Raw genomic sequence first — 18,238 nt, 5'->3', positions numbered from 1 at the left:
GTATATACTTTGCTAGGTTTTGCATGCCACGAACAATACAGACTTGTCTGAACTAAACATCGGATCCCGAGCAACTGTATCGAGACCTGAGTTCCCTTCTTAAGCATGTTCACGTAGAATGAAGCCAATAACAACGGCATACAGGGTTCATAGAAAAGCCAGTAAATTGATCAAGTTAAACCTAGACTACAACCACCGGACGTCTCCTAATGAAGAGAAATTGCTCTTCAACCTGAGCTCCTCCTCCCGAATCAGATGTACTTTTAGGGTTCGCACCCACGGTCTACTCCAGTCATGTCATTTGCAGTCGGTTTCATCCGGACTGATACTCCATCCTGCATGCAGAAAGTCATCACCTTCAACTCTACACGGCTCTATTCCTATTCCTAAGAGTAGAGCTTCTTATCAAAGGTATGCAGCCCATGCACGTTGCCCTCCGCCTGCGCACTCACCGTCCGCAACTCGAACCGGACGTCTCCGGTCCTTACATCCTCCCTGAGCGCCGCCAAGCTCTTGGTTCCAATATCCTGCAGCGAGTGCTGGACACCCGCCATCAGGTACGGAACGAACTTGGTGATGCTGCCCCGGTCCAGAACGCTTCCGCTCACACCCTGGGCGACGAGAAGACGATCACCCTCGCTGAAATATCGCGCGGTGCCGGCATTCGCAGCCTTCGCATCCTTCAGATCCGCCCCAGCGGCCTTCTTGTCTTCCATCGCGTCGATGGAGCCCATGCCGCGGTACGCCTTGACCAGCTGGCCTTCACGGCTGACGTAGTACTGACCGGGCGACTCGGTGGTTCCGGCGAGGAGGCCGCCCATCATGACGGTGGTGGCGCCGAGAGCGAGGCCTTTCACGATGTGCCCGACGTTTTGGATGCCGCCATCGGCAATGCAGGGGACGCCGAAGCGAGCAGCGAATTGGGAAACGTTCCAGATGGCGGCGGCTTGGGGACGACCGACGGCCATGACTTCCTGGGTGATGCAGGCAGAGCCGGAGCCCATGCCGATGCGCAGCCCATCGGCGCCGGCGGCGATGAGGCGAGCGGCTTGGCTGCGGGTGACGACGTTTCCGGCAACGACATCGAGGTCGGGATAGGTCTTCTTGATGTACTCGACCATCTGGATCTGGTAGATGGAGTTGCCTTGGGACGAGTCAAGGATGGCGATATCAAGACCGGCACTGACCAATTTCTCCAGGCGGATTTTATCGTCGGGGCGGGTGCCGATGGCGGCAGCGGCAATGAGTTGCTTGGAATCGGGGAGTTTGGAAGCAAGAGGGAAATGGAGGTTCTTGGTGAGATCGGAGCGAGAAAGGAGAGCAACGAGGTTGCCTTCAGAGTCGACGATTGGGAGCTTGCCCTTCTTGGATCGGCGAAGGATATCGTTCGCTTCTTGGAGATTGACTCCAGTTTCAGCAGTCTCCAGATCAGTCGACATGACCTTTGTCACCGGCGCATCGAGTTCGTCGTGGAATTGGATGTCGCGGTTGGTGACAATTCCAATCAGCTTCGATCGGAGAGTGCCATTCTCTATTCCACTAGTCAGTCCGATATCCATAGTGAATATACCAAAATTTCAGTGACAGTAGTATCTATCAGATAGATATCTTCATACTCCGCAGCACGTCCAGAGACGTTGTGGTTGAACGAAAGTTATAAATAAAGGAATTGTTCATCATATAATGCTTAATGTGATATAAAAAAAAAGGTACGTACCTGTGACGGGGAAGCCCCCAAATCCCCACTTCTCACGAAGGGCCTTAACCTCACCGACCGTGGTCCCTTCTGAGATGACCACCGGATCCAAGATGAAGCCGTTCTCGTATCTCTTAACCTTCCGAACCATCTCTGCTTGCTCGTCGGGCGAGCAATTGTGATGGATGACGCCCAGTCCTCCCAACAGGGCCATGTGGATTGCCATGGAATGTTCGGTGACGGTGTCCATGGGCGAGGACAGGAAGGGGGTCTTGATGGAGACTCGCTTGGTAACCGGTGTGTCAAGGCTTACCTCCGAGGCGGGGAAGCCAATGTAGCCCGGCAGGATCAAGAAGTCGTTGTAGGTGAGTCCACCATGGAGCTTGGAGTCCACCAACGTCTCAGCATCGAGTCCATCCTTGCCTGCGTAGTCTTTCTGGAGGATTTCCATGGCTTTGGTATGGTCAAGCGGGCTGTTAGTTCCCGAGACATGTACAGGAGCGACTCCGTTAGTGGTAGACATGGTTCCTTGCGGTGGTGGTTGTTTGGAAAAGACGCTGTGAGCCACGAAAGGGTCGCGTTGAGGTTTCACGGGAATATTGAGCTCAGGCTGTGTGACTTTGGAGGAGGAAACAAGAAAGAGATGTGCAGGCTTCGAGATCAAAGGGAATTCAGGGGTAACTGCCGTGTTAAACCTTTGTTGGGTCGAAGCGTTTAAGCCCCCCCCAAGAGCAAACGACAGAAACAAAACCAAAAAAAACCTGAAGCAAAAATGAATTGGTTCGCGAGGCGGTGGTGCGGATCAGGCAATAAGGCTGACAACAGGCACTAAGGCACTAAGGCAATTAACTTCAATCTATGAGGGTCAAGCCACAAATGTGAAGTGTCAAGCCGCACCAAATTTAACTGTGGCGCTGTTGGTGCTACAGCTGAGTGTTGTGGCAACTACAGTGTTTATTCGCTGCTTCCTTGTTTACAACAATTCCCGCCATCGTCGCACATCCCCGGTTCACCCTCTCAACCGTTTGATTGTCCAGAATCTCTCATAGTATACATCCAAGGTCACTGTCACGCTGGTACAACTGGAGTTGCACCGCCGATTTCTCTGCAATTCGTTACCGGGACTTCATTGTTTACACTCCTTGGGGTTCCGGATCGAGGGTCCCACGCAATACGATATCCCTCTTCCAACCCGACGGAATCGAAACAACAAGAGACCCAAATCTTGACCGACACCGTGCAACATATGGAGTTTGATACTGAGGACTAGCGACGACTCTCCTTTCCGTTCATACCTCTCCATCCGTTCATGGCATCGCAATATTCTACCTACTCGCCGCGCTCTGCGCTGGGACACAAAGCTACTTCGCCATCTCCCCTCAGACACGCTTCGACCGCATCATCTAATTCCTCTTCCTCTGCATACTCCGCACATTATCCTCCGAGCCGGACGAGCACCGTATCCTCCCACAGCTCCAATGGTATGCACCATGTTCTCCACACCACAGGACACGGACATAAACGAGGGATGAGCGATGCGACCGGCTTGCGCAATATGGTATCAAAATCCGAAGACTATTTCGGAACCGTCGACCATAGCCCATCCGAAACCTACCAATCTGCGCGTCAATCGCTCCGTCCGCTGCCGCAAACTCCTGCTAAGGCTCGGCCACCCGTGGAGAAATCGAGTCCACAAACTTCTCACAACCGTACCAAGAGCCATGCAGATATGTCTGGGATAGGTGCACGCTTCAATGGCAGCAACTCCTTGCTCACGAAGACCCCGCTACCTGTGGAGAGCCCGAGTCCAAGAACTTCTCACAGCCGTACCAAGAGTCATGCGGATATCTCTGAGATAAGTTCACGCTTCGACGGCAGTAACACTCCGTCCGCGAAGGCAGCTCGTCCATTGTCAATGGCAACCCTCACAAGAAGTGATTCAATGCGAGGCTCGCGCGACCGTCCGAATGGCTCGAGCGCAAGCCATGTTCACTTCAGTCCGCATGTCGAACGCCCCGATCTCCAAACGTTCCAGAAGTCAACTACTCGCCACCTTCGGACTCTATCCAAGATCGCACAGGAAGGTGAAGAGAATCTGGATTTCACCATCAAAAGCCGGGAGCAAGAGGTAGCTGGGCTGCACGGCAGACGACGACTACAACGTTCGGACAGCGTCAAACCGGGTGCACAAATGGTGAAGCCAGTCAGTGCTTGGGGTGCGAGTGCTTGGATCGATGCACAGCGACAGTTTCTTCAAGCCTATGAGTACCTTTGTCATATTGGCGAGGCGAAGGAATGGATTGAAGATATCCTGCAGAACGAAATTCCCCCCATTGTTCACCTCGAGGAGGCGCTACGAGACGGAGTAACCTTCGCGGAGATCGTGCAGGCACTGAAACCCGGCAAGCCGTTTAGGATCTTTCGGCATCCAAAGTTACAGTTCCGGCACTCGGACAACATCGCCTTGTTCTTCAACTACCTGCACGAAGTGGAGCTTCCAGAGCTTTTCCGATTCGAGTTGGTTGATCTATACGAGAAGAAGAACATCCCCAAGGTCATCTACTGTATCCATGCTCTGTCATGGTTGCTGTACCGAAAGGGAATCGTTGACTTCCGTATCGGCAATCTAGTCGGGCAGCTGCAATTCGCAGACCATGAACTCGAAGAAACGCAGAAAGGACTGGACAAGTCCGGCGTCGCCATGCCGAACTTCTCAGGGATGTCTGCCAATTTCGGTGAACCAGAACCGGAGCCGGAGCCCGTGGAAACAGACGAAGAACGAATCAATCGCGAACTTGCCGAGAACGAACAGGTTATCGTGGATCTTCAGGCACAGATTCGGGGGGCCACGACACGACTGATGCTGGGCGACACGATGCAGGTATTCTGGGATAATGAAGACTGGACCGTCGACCTCCAGGCGCGAATACGCGGTGACTTTGCGAGGCAGATATTCGAGTACCGGATGGGGATGTACCGGTCGGCTGTCGAACTTCAATCCGCGATTCGTGGCTATCTCGCGAGAAGCCGGTTACAACGGACCCAGCAAAACTGGGAGCGATGTGAGAAGCACATCCTACAGTTACAGAGCCTCATCCGTGCGAAAGCCGCCCGTGCAGACGTGAAGATGATCAAGACGGAGGTCAGAAGCCATGAACATGGTATTCGAGATATCCAAGCGGCGATTCGCGGTGCGCTCGCGCGAGCGAAGGTGGCCGATCAGTACGAAGAGACGCGTGACGCGCAAACGGAACAAGGGGTTCAGTGGCTCCAGGCAGCCGTACGGGGCATGCTTGCGCGGAAATCGATCGAGGCTCAGATGGATATCATTCACGACCGACGAACACAAACCCTGGTTACGAAACTCCAAGCGGCAGCAAGAGGCCAAGCAAAACGAAGGGAGCTAAAAGCAGTTGCTCAGAAGGTCCAAGAACAAAGTGCAAGTTGGGTTACATTACAATCTCAACGACGAGGCCAGCAACAACGACACTCGATTCAGACTTTGAAGGAAGAATTAAGCAGTAATGCCCCCATCTTCCGTTCACTGCAAGCTTGTTGTCGAGGGGCCGCAGCAAGGAAGCGACACGACGCCCTTCAACTAGCCTTGAAAGGCAGCCAACCTTCCATTTCGCTTCTCCAGTGTTCAATACGAGGCTATCTACTCCGTTCAAAAGCTTTCGCTGACAAGAAGTCGCTTCAAGCCGCATCATCGAGCATCGTCACAATTCAGGCAGCCTCGAAAGGCTACTTGGAACGCCAACGGACATATGATATCATTTGCGAGCTTGAGAACCATGACGCATCTGTCACTGAACTGCAAGCGATGGCGAGAGGAATGCTCAGCCGGATCAGTGTTGGTCGAACCCTTACCATGCTGGACGAAGTTGAAGATACCATCGTGGCGCTTCAAGCGCATTCATTGGGTATGATCATCCGCCAGAGGTTTGCCCAGAAGAAGCGCTTCTATGAGGAGAACATGAAGAAGGTAGTCAAGATTCAGAGCTTTGTCCGAGGGAAACAACAAGGCCAGGCATACAAAACGCTTGTCGGCGGCAAGAACCCTCCTGTAGGGACGGTGAAGAACTTTGTCCATCTTCTCAATGACAGCGACTTGGATTTCGAGGAGGAGATCGAGATGGAGAGATTACGGAAGACCGTCGTCCAGCATGTCCGACAGAACGAAATGGCCGAGGTGTATATTGATCAGCTGGACATCAAGATCGCTCTTCTGGTCAAGAACAAGATTACCCTCGACGAAGTCATCAAGCATCAGAAACACTTCGGTGGACATGTCGGCAACTTACTCTCAAACCGCGATGTGGTGACATCAAAAGATCCCTTTGACCTCAAGGCCCTCAACAAAAACTCCCGACGCAAACTCGAACATTACCAAGAACTGTTCTTCATCCTTCAAACCCAACCACAATACCTCGCCCGTCTCTTCAAGAAGTTCCGTGAGCAAGCCATGCCCGAGCAGGAATGCAAGCGCATGGAACTGCTCATGATCGGCCTGTTCGGTTTCGCACAGAAGCGACGAGAAGAGTACTACCTCCTCAAGCTCATCTCCCGCTCGATCAAAGAAGAGATCGACTCCTGCAACAGCATCCAAGAATACCTCCGCGGCAACTTCTTCTGGACCCGCATCCTTACTAACTACATCCGCTCCCCTCGAGACCGCAAGTATCTTCGAGATCTCCTCGGGCCTATCATCAAAGAAGACATCGTCGAGACTGAAGGCTTGGACCTCGAGTCCGATCCCATGCAGATTTACCGCTCCATAATCAATAATGAAGAGTTACGCACCGGCCAACGCAGTCGACGCGTACCCGATGTTCCCCGCGAGGAAGCGATCCGGGACCCCGAGACGCGGGAGACCTTTATTCGACATCTTCAAGACCTTCGAGATATCGCCGACCATTTCTTCCATCAGATGGAAGACCAAATCCATCGGATGCCGTACGGAATACGCTTCATTGCCCAGCAAACCTTCGAGCTGCTCTGTCAGCGGTTCCCATCGGAGCCAAAGGAGGGCATCCTTCAGCTCATGGGCAATTGGGTGTGGAAGACGTATCTATATCCGGCGTTGACGCAGCCGGAGAACTGGAGCGTCGTAGATCGTGGTCTCAGCCCGATGCACAAGAGGAACCTGGGGGAGGTTGCGAAGGTTGTGGGCCAGATTGCAAATGGAAGGCTGTTTGGTGGAGACAACGTCTATTTGCAGCCTATGAACCCGTACATCAGCGACTCCTTACCGCGTATGGCGAATATTTGGGAGAGCAGTAAGTTTTGGCGTTCCAGATCGACAACATCGCACTGACTTTGCTAGTGATCACCATTCGAGAGGCAGAGGCTCACTTCGATATTGATGAGTTCAATGACCTCTACGCAAGAACGAAGCCGACGCTCTATGTCAAGCTTACCGATATCTTCGCGATACATCAGCTCATTGCTCAGGACGTCTCGTTCCTGACGGGGGGCCAGGATGATGCACTGAGAGAAGTGATTCGTGAACTCGGTAGCCCGAAAAATAACGAGTCTGAAATGATCGGAGTCAGCTCGACTGAGATCACTTTGACCCTGAATCCCAAGCTGCATGACATGGAAGGTATACTCTTCTTATGGTCCAACTTTGAAAGGTCAACGCTGACATCCCCAAGACCCCGACGCTGCCTTGAAGTCCCTGTTCATGGAAACCAAACGCTGCATCCTCTACATCATCCGCGTGCAAACTGGCGGCAGCCTTCTCGAAATCATGGTCCGCCCTATCTCCGCCGAAGACGATGATCGCTGGACCGCCCTCGTCTCCGAAGAGGTTGCCCAGAAAGAGCGCGACCGCCGCCGCCACCGACGACACACCAATACCTCGACCTCCGACGCCATGAGCACCACAGGCCATGCCACCTCTGCCCTCGACATCACCGCCCTCACCTACGCCGAGCTCAAACGCACGGCGCTGGAAAACTTCGTCACGCTCGAACGACACGGTCGACTGAGCCGGCACAACAACTACCAAGACCTCCTCAACAGCATTGCGTTGGACATCCGCACGAAGCACCGACGACGCATCCAGCGCACGCGCGAGCTTGAAGGCGTGAAGGCGACGCTGGCGGCGCTGGACGAGAAATCCGAGTGGCTAGACAGCCAACTGAAGAGCTACAACGACTACATCGAGCAGGCGATGATCACGCTGCAGAACAAGAAGGGGAAGAAGCGGTTCCTGCTGCCGTTCACGAAGCAGTACAACCACGAGAAGGAGCTGCAGCGCGCCGGTCGGGTGCCCAAGTTCGGGTCGTTTAAGTACTCGGCGCAGAATCTGGCAAACAAGGGAGTGTTGGTGAGCTGGAAAGGGTACCATGAGCGGCAGTGGGAGAAGATCAACATCACGATTTCGAGCGATCAGGTTGGGGTGTTTCATGTCGAGGGGAGTGTTGGGAGCATGATGATCCCCGGTGCCAGCGCGATGGTGCCGTTGGATGATTTGCTGCAGGCGCAGTTTAACAATTGTCAGTTTGTGAACTTGTTCGGGACGAGTGGGAATGATGCGACGGGGGGAAAGGGCGGGGAGGGATCGTTACGGTTGAACGTGAACTTGTTGGTTCATCTTCTGATGAGGAAGTTCTATCGGGACGAGTGAAGCGGTTGACTATGAGGAGACAACCGCCCTCGTTGAAGTCGCTTCTGGCTGTTCGGAATGGTTTCATTGGCAGGCGTGTGCATTGCTGAGGGTTTTCAAGGTTTTCTGCCCATCTTACGTTGGACCATGAGTATGACGGGACATAGATGGACGACGAACATTCGATGACCTTGGTTTGTTTACATGTACGCATGAGTTATAGATGCATAACTACCTGGCGGCGGCCATGCTGCGACGCCCCAAACATAAACATTCCAAACTCAACCCTTGTGAAAACCATCTTGCTACTCGGTGATCCACGCTTAAATCTTCTACGGCCATTCTAAACCAACCCTTTGCATGTCGCTCAAGTGCGTTTTCGAACCGACATCTAGGTTAGATGAGTTCCGGGACATCGTGAATTATTCGTGATATTCTTTGGACTCGAAATAGGAGATATTGTGTGGAACGTCAGGGTCCCCGCTTGTCACCCCTAGATCCCCCGGAAATAAAAGATCCTCCACAATCCACATCTTTCCCAGCCGTTAAGCGTCATCTCTTCCACTTCGCCCTCAATCCAGTGCGGGCACGGCAAGCCTCCACCTCGGGCAACGGCTAGAGGTGTAGCGGTGCCTGAATTGGCTACGGTATTTTCCCAGCCCGAGGACATGTAGAAATGTTATTTGTTTAATGTCAAGCTAAGGTTGGTATCGTTTACTCTTCTTTACTTTGTTCCCTCATCCGAGAGCTTTTCCATTCGCAGTATTATATATTCAAGTCCCGAGTCCTTACAATGGCGCCTTCATTGGAAAACAACCCTGCATTCAACCGTATCCCACCGTGGGTAAAGGCGAAGCTGAGGCCACAGGCCATCGAGATCATCCAAAGAGTCTACGATTGGGTTGAGACCGAGTGTATTCCTGCGGAGCGCGTCGTGCAGGCACAATTGCAGAACAACCGGTGGAAGACCGCCCCCTTGATTCACGAACTGCGAAAGAAGGCGAAGGCCCAAGGCCTCTTCAACATTTTCTTGCCGAACCACTTCAAGGAATCCCCAGGTTTGACGAACCTCGAGTACGCATGCTGTGCAGAGATTATGGGAAGATGCTATTGGGCAGCGCAAGTAAGTCAAATGCATTAATATATGAAAATAGAATGGAATTAACGCTCTCTAGACCATGAACTGCCATGCCCCGGAGACTGGCAACATCGAACTGCTCGCCAAGTACTGCAATGACGCGCAGAAAGAGAAGTGGCTCAAACCTCTCATGGACGGCGACATGTCCTCCGCCTACAGCATGACCGAGCCCGACCGCGCCAGTTCCGACGCCACCACCATCGCCTGCAGCATGAAGCGCGACGGCGACGAACTAGTCATCAACGGTCGCAAACTCTATGGTAACTCCCAAATGAACGACGAGCTCGGCATCTACATCCTCATGGGCTGTTCTGACCCGGAGAACCCCAACCCCTGGGCCCGCCACACCATGGTCATCGTCCCCGCCCGTAGCAAAGGCCTCACCATGAAGCGCAATCTTACCATCATGGGCTACGACCACGCACCCGAAGGCCACGGCGAGTACGTTTATGAGAACGTGCGCGTCCCCGCGGCGAACATAATCCTCGGCGAAGGGCGCGCGTTCGAGATCGCGCAGGGCCGGCTCGGTCCCGGCCGCATCCACCACTGCATGCGGCTGATCGGGCAGACGGAGCGGGCGTTCGAGCTGGCGCTGATCCGGTGCATCGATGAGCGGAAGAAACCGCGCGGGAAGCTGATCGGGGAGTTCGACAGCAACATCGAGCGGGTGGCGTACATGCGGATGCGGCTGGACAGCATGCGGCAGATCGTGATGAACGCGGCGGACACGATGGATATCATGGGGAACAAGGCAGGGCGGTATGCGATTGCGCAGAGCAAGGTGCTGATTCCGAAGATGGCGGCCGATATCATCGATGAGTGTATGCAGATTTGGGGCGGGCAGGGGCTCACGCAGTATACGGCGCTGCCGGAGATGTGGACGTATGCGAGGTTTGTTAGGTTAGCGGATGGACCGGATAGCTCGCATGCTCATCAGGTGGGACGAGATCAGATGAAGACGGCGAAGGGCTTCGAGACGAGGCATAAACAATACCAGCAGAGGTATCATGAGTTGTGCAAACAATGGAATGTTGAGGAAGATATATTCTAGGTTTTAGAGATACATTTTGGGTTTGTCGGCTCTTAAAATCCACCTGCACCGATCGTCACATCCATTCTCCAATGCCGATATGGCTCATGAATTTATAACTTCAAGTGAAAATGCATTGCTCGCTAACTATCAGAAATCATAGTTTTGCCTTTGCCGCTCGCGTCGCCTCAATCAGCCTCCAGCACACTTCCGCAGACGGAGCAATTTCCTGCCCCACGAACTTTGCCTGTGGACTGCTCGCCTGCCTCGCGGCATAGCGCGCCCCAATTCCCTGGAACACCACTGTGTCTCTGAAAGAGCTGAAGGCTCGTCCATATGCAAGATCGGGGGTAGGGTCCCAACCGGCGACTTCACTGTACCATTTGACGACAGTCTCTGCAGGCGGCAGACCGCCGAGACGAATGCTTGTGTGGAAGGTTGAGTAGGTGCCTCGCCGTAGAGGCTGCGAGGAGTCCGAGGTGGCGGGGATCACGAGCGCGGTGGGGTAGTGTGCCGCCGTGAGGGAGTAAGGGACCATTAGGTTGGAGAGGTCGGAGAGCGGATGGCCGATGGTGGACATTTCCCAGCTGTTATCGTTAGTAAGTTGTTCATGATGTACCTGAAATCAGAAAACTTACTCCAGAACACCAATGACGCGAGGTTCAGTCTTATGGAAGACGATGTTGTCTATCTTATAATCTCCATGGATGAGCGTCCCCCTATCCTCCGGCTGGTACTTCTTCTGCCCGAAGAACTCAACAATCTCATTAAACCTCGGCACCGCACCGACTGGCTTCTTCGTCTCTACGTCTACCGTCTCTCCCTGCGCTTTCGACAGCGTCTTAAACGTGGTCAGCTGCCGATCATAAAACCCCGCCGGCTTCCCGTACGTCTCCAGCCCCACGCTCTTCGGGTCGACGCGATGCAGCTTCGCCAACGTGCGGATCGCATCGTGCCACATCTGGTTGCGCTCCACGGCGGAGACACTAAGGATGTCGGGCGATTCGAAGATGCGGCCGTCGAGGAACTCCATGATGTAGAAGGGGGAGCCGATGACGGTGTCGTCCATGCAGAGGCAGTAGGTCTTGGGGACGGGGACGTCGGTGGTGGCGAGGGCGGTCATGATGCGGTATTCGCGGTCGACTTTGTGGGCAGTCTTGGAGACGAGCTTGCCCGGGGGCTTTTTGCGCATGACATATTTCTTGCCGGAGCTGTCAATGATTTGGTAGGTTGGGTTGGACTGGCCGTAGCCGAACTGGATGAAGTCAGTGACGGGGTTTACATCTTTTGCTCGAGACAATTGCTGACCTGTTTCAATGAAATGGGACATTTGATCTCAGGGACATTGGCCTTAACATAATCCTCGAACGATGCTATATCAATTGGTTGTCTCACTGCTCCGGCCATGGTGTCAAACTGTCAAACCTGTATTAATCAGTGGCTTCAATCCTACACTGTACACATTGATCTGCGAAACATCAAATAAATCGACGTATAATTCATAGCTCGGTCACAGCCGGCCCAGCTCCCTGAACAGGAACGCATGTCCTGCGTGACTCGTTGTGCGACCCTGTCTGGTTGCCGTGCTTTCCCCTCTCTGCAAATGCGGTGTTGTATCCCGAGGGTCCCCTCTTTGAGGTTGGGAACCTGGATGACCGGAATGAGAGCTTATATAAGCAGCACCCTGATTGCATCGAAACCTGAGGTCCGACTGTCTGACAATCTTTCGGAAATGGTGTGTTCTCGGCATACCTGCACGGCTATATCTCATTCTGCGTTCTGGGGTTCGGTATCAAACTCCCTTCTTTACTGCAGTGGGTTGTAAAGTCAAGAGAACTGAATACCTAAGTATGCCATGCAGATTCGGAGGAATTCTGTCGACTCGTTCTTACGAGGTGTATGAGCTCACGTCACGCACCGAGGAACAGCTACGATAGTATTCTCTTCTCCATCTGTCTTCTATTTCCTAGCCCGTCTCGTCTCGTCGTCTGTCTTACTACGAGAGTCAATTTCATCGCTGTGTATTCGAGTCCTGGAAGAAGCCACGGTCAACGAAGGGAACACGGGCTCGTGATCGACGCAAGCAGCATCTCTAACTTGGCCATCACAAGCTCGATCTTGAACGGATCTCCGACGCTGGATACTTTCGACCAAGTCGCCGCTCTCACCAACCGGCTGCTGACGCCAGAGATGGCGATGTCACCGACGAGCGACAGGCTCCAGCTAGTCAGTGGTCTATGTCTCCAGGCATCGGCTGGTCAAGACGGCATCAAAGAGGTGATAAAAGCCAATATAATAGATGTCGGTACGGTTTCGCACGCGGATGGCTTTGGCAGAAGACCGCTTCTGACTTCAGCGGAGTTTGACTAGCCCGGGCGAAGGATATATTATGGACGCTAATCCGAAGACATTGATTGATAAATACGACTTGGCCTCAGCTGGAAACCGAAGAGATCGCAGAAAGAGATTTCAATGAACGTATAACCGCTCCATCATGCATTACTGTAGTTGAGAACTTTATCCTCGAAATTGAAATTCGTCGTCCTTCCTCCAGAAGTATGGCGAAGAATGGAGGAGTCGGAGAAGAAATATGGGCTGCGGAGGGACGCACTGGGGTTAAGCCCGACATGGTAAGTTGAGCGACGGAGGATTTCCAATTTTCCATATTTTATTATGACGATGCTCAATGTCGATCAGCGCTTAACTAGGGGGATCTATAAACAGAGTCAAGGCTCAAAACGAAGAGACCGATGGAGGCATGTTTGACTATGTTTGATCGATTCAAGGCAGCAAAGATCATGTCCCTAATGATTCTTATTTGCTTTCTTGCAAGATCGGGATGTATTATTCCAGATGTAAACCAGCGGAATACGAGCTTGGTCGAAACTCGAAAATCATCAAAATCTGCCTGAGTTTACGGAGACAATGGAATAATTATTCTTGTGATTGCTGACATCACCCTGCCAATCACTTCAATGCCACCGAGACTTGGCCCCAGCATGATGACGAGGATCGTAATTTCATGAAAAAAGAAATCGTCTTGATCAGATCACAATGTGACAGGCAGAATCCCTCCTAAATCATGAGTCTATGACCCTAGGGAATAAACACCTATTTCGTACCTGAGCTTATCATGAAATGCAATCCCACAAGCAAACAAACAAGATGAATTTGCTGCTCTTAAAATCGCACGATACTCGTTCGACCCCCCTCCCGATCCCTTGCATGTCCCTCCAATACAAAGTCCCGTCCTCTCATCCATGATCTCTCAGTACGTATTCAGCTCCTATCACAGTGTAACTCTCGCTTCCAGCTGCGCAACTCCATCTCGTGTTCGAGCGAAGAACTCGGCACTGCTCTCCTGTTCAATGTTCACCACTCGCCCTCTCCCTGCCCGCCTCTCTACCATTGGTTGCCAATCCCCTTCTATTCTAGTAATCACTCCGAAGCCTCAAGAATCATTGAGTTAAGCCGACAAGCCCGTACGCGCCACCACTCAACTTAGGAAATAGAGGGAGCTGCTCAGCCCTGCGCCCAAAACCGGCGACAGATCCCGACTTGGATCATGGATGGACCTCTAGCCAGGATCCCCTGCGCCTTCCTGGCTGAATTATGTGCGGAACTGAGCAACTGGTGCACAGTTCCAATGATTTCGGACACTTCGGTGCTTCTGCTTGTGATCGACTGGTCTGGTTCTTCTATTCTTTACCTGTGCTTACTGCTTCGGGGACTTCTACTGCACGCGCGACACCGGTCAGGAAAAACGCTGGATATGGTTAGTTCGCGCTGGATACGGGACGGTGCCAGTTCCGCTTGCTCACAGATGTGCGACGCGTTCGGGCACCGATGGATGATTATCCGAGGAGGATGGATTCGAAGAGTTCCAAGTCTCCTGCATCCTCCGGTCAACCATGAAGTACGTAGCCCATAATAATGGGACCCACTAGAACGCGTGCTACGCTATGAAGCGTGCACTGGACCACTGGTGAATCAGTCCCCAGAATGGTAGCGAGTTGCGGCGAGGGCACGGGGTGGCTGCATGACTGGCTGATACAAAACTCCAACAGAAGGGGTCGACAAGCAGATGGGGCGCACTCATAAGAAGCACGGCCGCTGAGAACAGCGCGACAATGTGACGAGGAATAGTATTATCTTTTCAATTTTCTGTCTTTCTCTGAGCGTGTTTTTCTGTCGCAGCCATTCTTCTCTACCAAAGTACTGTCCTCGATCGTTTTCGAATCCGTCGGAAATACACTGCATAATCGCTGCAACTTGCAAGACTTGATATCAAAATCCTCCGATCACAACAAAGTCACCGAAGATGGCTCCCAGTCAAGTGCGGAATTGGGAACATTCAGGGTCGGATTGCTGCAGTCCGATTTCCTCTTGTATGTGCTTGACGGATCTCCTAATGTCGAGGGATTCTGGTCCATTGAGTCTATCATACTAATACATTTTCCACACAGGCTTCCTAGGATGGTGCTGCCCATGCTTTCTTTACGGCAAAGTCTATCACCGTACTCGTAAGGATTCCTCGATGAAAGATTTCTCCTGGTGCAATGGATCATGCTGCGGGTACGTCTCTCCTCACCCCCTTTTCCTTCCCCAGCCCTACCCATCCCCATCTCCCCAACTAACCCCCCTTCCAGCTACTACGTCATCGCCATGTGCGGCTGTCACTGGATCCTCCAAATGATGCAACGCGGCGAAATGCGCTCCAAGTACCAACTCCAAGGCGGCGGCTGCAAAGACTGCCTCTGTGCCTGCTGCTGCACACCCTGCGATCTCGTCCAGCAAGACAAGGAGGCCGAGTTCCGCGAGAACGAGAAGCGCAGCCTCATCACCCAGCAGCCCGCCGGCGCCCGCGAAGCGAAGGATACCGGCATGGTGTATCCGCCACAGCAGCACCAGCACCAGCAGCCGCAGTATGCTTCCCAGCCGCCACAGTATGCTCCCCAGCCGCAGCATTATTCGCCCCAGCCGCAGCAGTATGCGCCGCAGCAGCAGCATCCGCAAATGATGTATCCGGAGCAGAGCCTGCCGGCGTATCCGCAGAACGCGCAGCAGTATCCGCAGCATACAGGGAAGAATTAAGGGCCGCAGATGCAGGATCTGTAGCAGAGCCATCACTAAGGAAGGGGAGGAAGATATCCATATAATGGGGAGAGTAACCCGAACGAGGGTGGTGATGAATGCGGCGTAAGTTTCGGCACCGGTGTATCTGGACAAGCGGCCAATTCATTCCCTTATTTCGTTGAATTCCGAATTTGTTGAGAAGGGTTGGGCGGGAGTACGAGGTCGTGCTGCAGTTCGGTGCGGATCTAATGTGTTGTTAGCTATATCGAAAGTCGGAAGCGCGGTCGTTCAAATTGATCGATTACGACCCAAGGAAGTTGAATCATGTCTACTTCGTTCTTGCGTACTCGTACTACCATACACTATCTCTCATATACAAGCCTCGAAAGCCAAGTCGTCCATTACGCCGTCCAGCAATGCGCCGATGCAAAACGTATAACCATCTCGTGAGACTTATCCTGCCTCATCACAGAGGTCCCTACAACGCTAAAAAGGCGCCAATGAATGAAGCAAGGCCAACGACCGCGTACCAACTCACGCCAACCCGTCCCGCGGCACCCGTATCTCCATGCACCCCCAACCGCTCCGCCTGATACCCAAACGTGAGGTGCTGCGGCACCGACGCATTATAGCAATTCCCACCCGCGATATCCAGCCCAGTCAGGTCGTCCGGCGTGTTGAAAAACATATACATCTGCTGATCCAAGTCCTTGAACCCATCGGTGTTGTACGGGAACAGCATATCCTCGTCCGTCGCGGTCGTGTTGCGCATCAGAATGCACTGCACCTGCCTCGGATACGCGGCCACCAGGCCCGGGTACGATTTCATCATGTCCGAGTTGCTGGTGTCGCCGACGAGGACGAACTTGCGGTCCGGGAAGGTCTGGAAGATGCGGTCGAGGAGGTGTTGGCGGATGGAGAGGGTGGCGGAGACATCGGAGAAGTTCAGAGGCCGGGTGTCGAAGGAGCCGCCCGGGTAGGTCTTGTAAATGAAGTCCATGTAGATGCGCGTCGCTTGCTCCGGGGTCGTGGTGAGGTAGTGGAAGTGCGTGTCGGGGATGCTGCGGCTCCAGTTGGCGTAGATGTCGGGCATGTTCAACCAGGGGGTGAAGGGGCGGGCGAACGAATTCAGGATACCTTCATCGGGCTTGTAGATCTTCGTGACGCGGAGAACGTCATCAATGTCGGATATAATGGTCAGACCGGTGGGAGGGACCAGGTATGCGGTTGCGTTTCCCAAAGTGGCACCCTCCGCGTAAACATTGAGTCGCTGGATTTCGGTCGCTTCGTCGCCGGCGGTCAATCCGTTCAGTTCAATTGGGACGAAGGCATCGAAATCGCCGAGCTCGGTGGTTGGGTCGGGGAGAGTGGCGTTTTGAACGCCACCCTCTGGTGTGACGGCACCTCCACCACCAGGTTCGCCGCTTGAACCCGCCGAATCGGCGGGCTCCATATGCATGGTAACGTTTTCGTCATCTTGCTGCAGGATGAATATGGACGCGGTGACATTGCGGGCTTGCGCTTGTTGTTCTGGAGGCAAGTCCTGGACATCCGTATCGATGAGGAAGATATTCGCAAGTTCATTCAGCTTCCCCTCGGAGGTATTGGGTTGTTTGTAGACCTGACCACATGTTAACGACTGTACATATATTCCGCAGACACTTCATCTTACATTTCCTCTGAACCGTATATTCCATGCGCCATTGCTCCAATTCGCGTAAGGCGGAACGTTCAGAACCTGCGTAGGCAGTGCCCGCACCTGCTCGTCGTCGATTCCGAGCGAACTCTGCACCTTGTCGCCGACGGGGAAATCTTGGAAGAAGTTGGGTACACCTACGGCCTGTCAGAATTGGTGGAAGATTTGGGCAAGTTGGTGAGACGAACCAGATGCGACGTAGGACGGAATTGCCGATCCAAGACTACGAAACACCGAATCAACTCCTGAGGTAAAGCCGCCGAATCCTTCCGTGACATCGCTGACGATGCCTCTCGCTCTAAATGTCCTCGATGGATCATGCAGGGCGGGCGAGGGTGTGATCATGGGATGCGGAGCAGCGTTTGGAAGGGGTGCTGGTGAGCCGGACACGCCCCCATACAATTGAGCGATCACTAGGGATAATGCCGCCTTTGACAGCGCCATATTTGCGAAAGGGATTCCTGGGAATAGTTCCTCGAATTGGTTTGGAGAAATCCACAGAAGGTAGGGGCCGCGCACGAGAGGCGAACTCGTGGAGTTGCTCTAAAAACGCTTGCGACAATCGGACAACAGGAAATTGGAACAACAATAAGGGAAATTACCAAATCTAAAGAAGGTCAGGAAGGGAAGAAAGGAAATAAGAGACTTTAATCCTCTCGTTTCTCGTAAACTGGATATGATGAAGTTAGTGGCGCGGGATCGGCATGCTGTTATGCGTGCTTGCTTTCCTTTTAACGACGTCATTTCGTCTTAGAGAAAGGTAGATCCCATCTCCAAGTGGTTGCGACAGAGCTGGCGCGTCCTCCGGCTCCGAACAAAATTTATGAATACATCCAGGTACCCGACCAACTTTTTATTGGCATCCATATGCAAACTGGTCTGAATCTTTCAATTTTGGCTGAAATCCGACTGTTGGAACTGGGCACGAGCAGCTGCAACGCGACAATTCCGTTGCCAGGACGAAATGATTTTCAGAAGTTTCGAGGGTT

The 18,238-nt window shown here is 53.0% G+C and overlaps 7 protein-coding genes across 7 annotated transcripts; 4 read left to right on the top strand and 3 right to left on the bottom strand.

Annotated features, from left to right (window-relative positions):
- Position 1: 1 nt before the first annotated feature.
- On the bottom strand, positions 2-2,389 carry P152DRAFT_460048 (inosine-5'-monophosphate dehydrogenase). The gene is made up of 2 exons (XM_033679812.1): positions 1,718-2,389; positions 2-1,531 (listed from the first exon to the last, which is right to left on the bottom strand). The coding sequence occupies exons 1-2, from the start codon at positions 2,217-2,219 to the stop codon at positions 387-389; spliced, it is 1,647 nt and encodes a 548-aa protein (XP_033532385.1). The 5' UTR covers positions 2,220-2,389; the 3' UTR covers positions 2-386.
- A 314-nt stretch (positions 2,390-2,703) lies between these two features.
- On the top strand, positions 2,704-8,575 carry P152DRAFT_483481 (RasGAP-like protein). The gene is made up of 3 exons (XM_033681946.1): positions 2,704-6,975; positions 7,023-7,301; positions 7,354-8,575. Exons 1-3 carry the CDS (start codon positions 3,006-3,008, stop codon positions 8,328-8,330), a joined length of 5,226 nt encoding a protein of 1,741 aa, XP_033532384.1. The 5' UTR covers positions 2,704-3,005; the 3' UTR covers positions 8,331-8,575.
- A 288-nt stretch (positions 8,576-8,863) lies between these two features.
- P152DRAFT_419995 (acyl-CoA dehydrogenase NM domain-like protein) lies at positions 8,864-10,677 on the top strand. The gene is made up of 2 exons (XM_033677139.1): positions 8,864-9,432; positions 9,485-10,677. The coding sequence occupies exons 1-2, from the start codon at positions 9,103-9,105 to the stop codon at positions 10,496-10,498; spliced, it is 1,344 nt and encodes a 447-aa protein (XP_033532383.1). The 5' UTR covers positions 8,864-9,102; the 3' UTR covers positions 10,499-10,677.
- P152DRAFT_483479 (APH-domain-containing protein) lies at positions 10,488-12,191 on the bottom strand. Its single transcript, XM_033681945.1, has 3 exons — positions 11,786-12,191; positions 11,116-11,732; positions 10,488-11,064 (listed from the first exon to the last, which is right to left on the bottom strand). The coding sequence occupies exons 1-3, from the start codon at positions 11,882-11,884 to the stop codon at positions 10,635-10,637; spliced, it is 1,146 nt and encodes a 381-aa protein (XP_033532382.1). The 5' UTR covers positions 11,885-12,191; the 3' UTR covers positions 10,488-10,634.
- P152DRAFT_81991 (uncharacterized protein) lies at positions 12,127-12,879 on the top strand. Its single transcript, XM_033683271.1, has one exon. The coding sequence runs from the start codon at positions 12,377-12,379 to the stop codon at positions 12,845-12,847; it is 471 nt and encodes a 156-aa protein (XP_033532381.1). The 5' UTR covers positions 12,127-12,376; the 3' UTR covers positions 12,848-12,879.
- Positions 12,880-14,798: 1,919 nt separating this feature from the next.
- P152DRAFT_382966 (PLAC8-domain-containing protein) lies at positions 14,799-15,325 on the top strand (the record flags this gene model as incomplete). Its single annotated transcript, XM_033675770.1, has 3 exons — positions 14,799-14,865; positions 14,944-15,052; positions 15,127-15,325. Coding segments are annotated over 3 exons (375 nt in total), but the record flags the coding sequence as incomplete, so codon positions are not given.
- A 706-nt stretch (positions 15,326-16,031) lies between these two features.
- On the bottom strand, positions 16,032-17,693 carry P152DRAFT_400389 (uncharacterized protein; the record flags this gene model as incomplete). Its single annotated transcript, XM_033676569.1, has 3 exons — positions 16,032-17,174; positions 17,226-17,386; positions 17,438-17,693. The coding sequence occupies 3 exons, from the start codon at positions 17,691-17,693 to the stop codon at positions 16,032-16,034; spliced, it is 1,560 nt and encodes a 519-aa protein (XP_033532379.1).
- Between the last annotated feature and the right edge of the window lie 545 nt (positions 17,694-18,238).

The sequence above is a fragment of the Eremomyces bilateralis genome, assembly GCF_010015585.1.
Source record: "Eremomyces bilateralis CBS 781.70 unplaced genomic scaffold P152scaffold_16, whole genome shotgun sequence".
Lineage (NCBI taxonomy): Eukaryota > Fungi > Ascomycota > Dothideomycetes > Eremomycetales > Eremomycetaceae > Eremomyces > Eremomyces bilateralis.
The sequence above is the reverse complement of the archived record's forward strand: the minus strand, read 5'-3'. Positions and strand labels throughout refer to the sequence as shown.

What these genes read in the sequence shown, in the direction of transcription:
- P152DRAFT_460048 (XM_033679812.1), bottom strand. Translation starts at nt 2,219, where the DNA reads ATGTCTACCACTAACGGAGTCGCTCCTGTACATGTCTCGGGAACTAAC. An exon ending in TGGGGGCTTCCCCGTCACAG is followed by an intron (nt 1,532 to 1,717) that starts GTACGTACCTTT and finishes CTAGTGGAATAG; the next exon opens with AGAATGGCACTCTCCGATCG.
- P152DRAFT_483481 (XM_033681946.1), top strand. Translation starts at nt 3,006, where the DNA reads ATGGCATCGCAATATTCTACCTACTCGCCGCGCTCTGCGCTGGGACAC. An exon ending in GGCGAATATTTGGGAGAGCA is followed by an intron (nt 6,976 to 7,022) that starts GTAAGTTTTGGC and finishes TGACTTTGCTAG; the next exon opens with TGATCACCATTCGAGAGGCA. An exon ending in CAAGCTGCATGACATGGAAG is followed by an intron (nt 7,302 to 7,353) that starts GTATACTCTTCT and finishes GACATCCCCAAG; the next exon opens with ACCCCGACGCTGCCTTGAAG.
- P152DRAFT_419995 (XM_033677139.1), top strand. Translation starts at nt 9,103, where the DNA reads ATGGCGCCTTCATTGGAAAACAACCCTGCATTCAACCGTATCCCACCG. An exon ending in GATGCTATTGGGCAGCGCAA is followed by an intron (nt 9,433 to 9,484) that starts GTAAGTCAAATG and finishes AACGCTCTCTAG; the next exon opens with ACCATGAACTGCCATGCCCC.
- P152DRAFT_483479 (XM_033681945.1), bottom strand. Translation starts at nt 11,884, where the DNA reads ATGGCCGGAGCAGTGAGACAACCAATTGATATAGCATCGTTCGAGGAT. An exon ending in GTCCCATTTCATTGAAACAG is followed by an intron (nt 11,733 to 11,785) that starts GTCAGCAATTGT and finishes GACTTCATCCAG; the next exon opens with TTCGGCTACGGCCAGTCCAA. An exon ending in CGCGTCATTGGTGTTCTGGA is followed by an intron (nt 11,065 to 11,115) that starts GTAAGTTTTCTG and finishes TAACGATAACAG; the next exon opens with CTGGGAAATGTCCACCATCG.
- P152DRAFT_81991 (XM_033683271.1), top strand. Translation starts at nt 12,377, where the DNA reads ATGAGCTCACGTCACGCACCGAGGAACAGCTACGATAGTATTCTCTTC.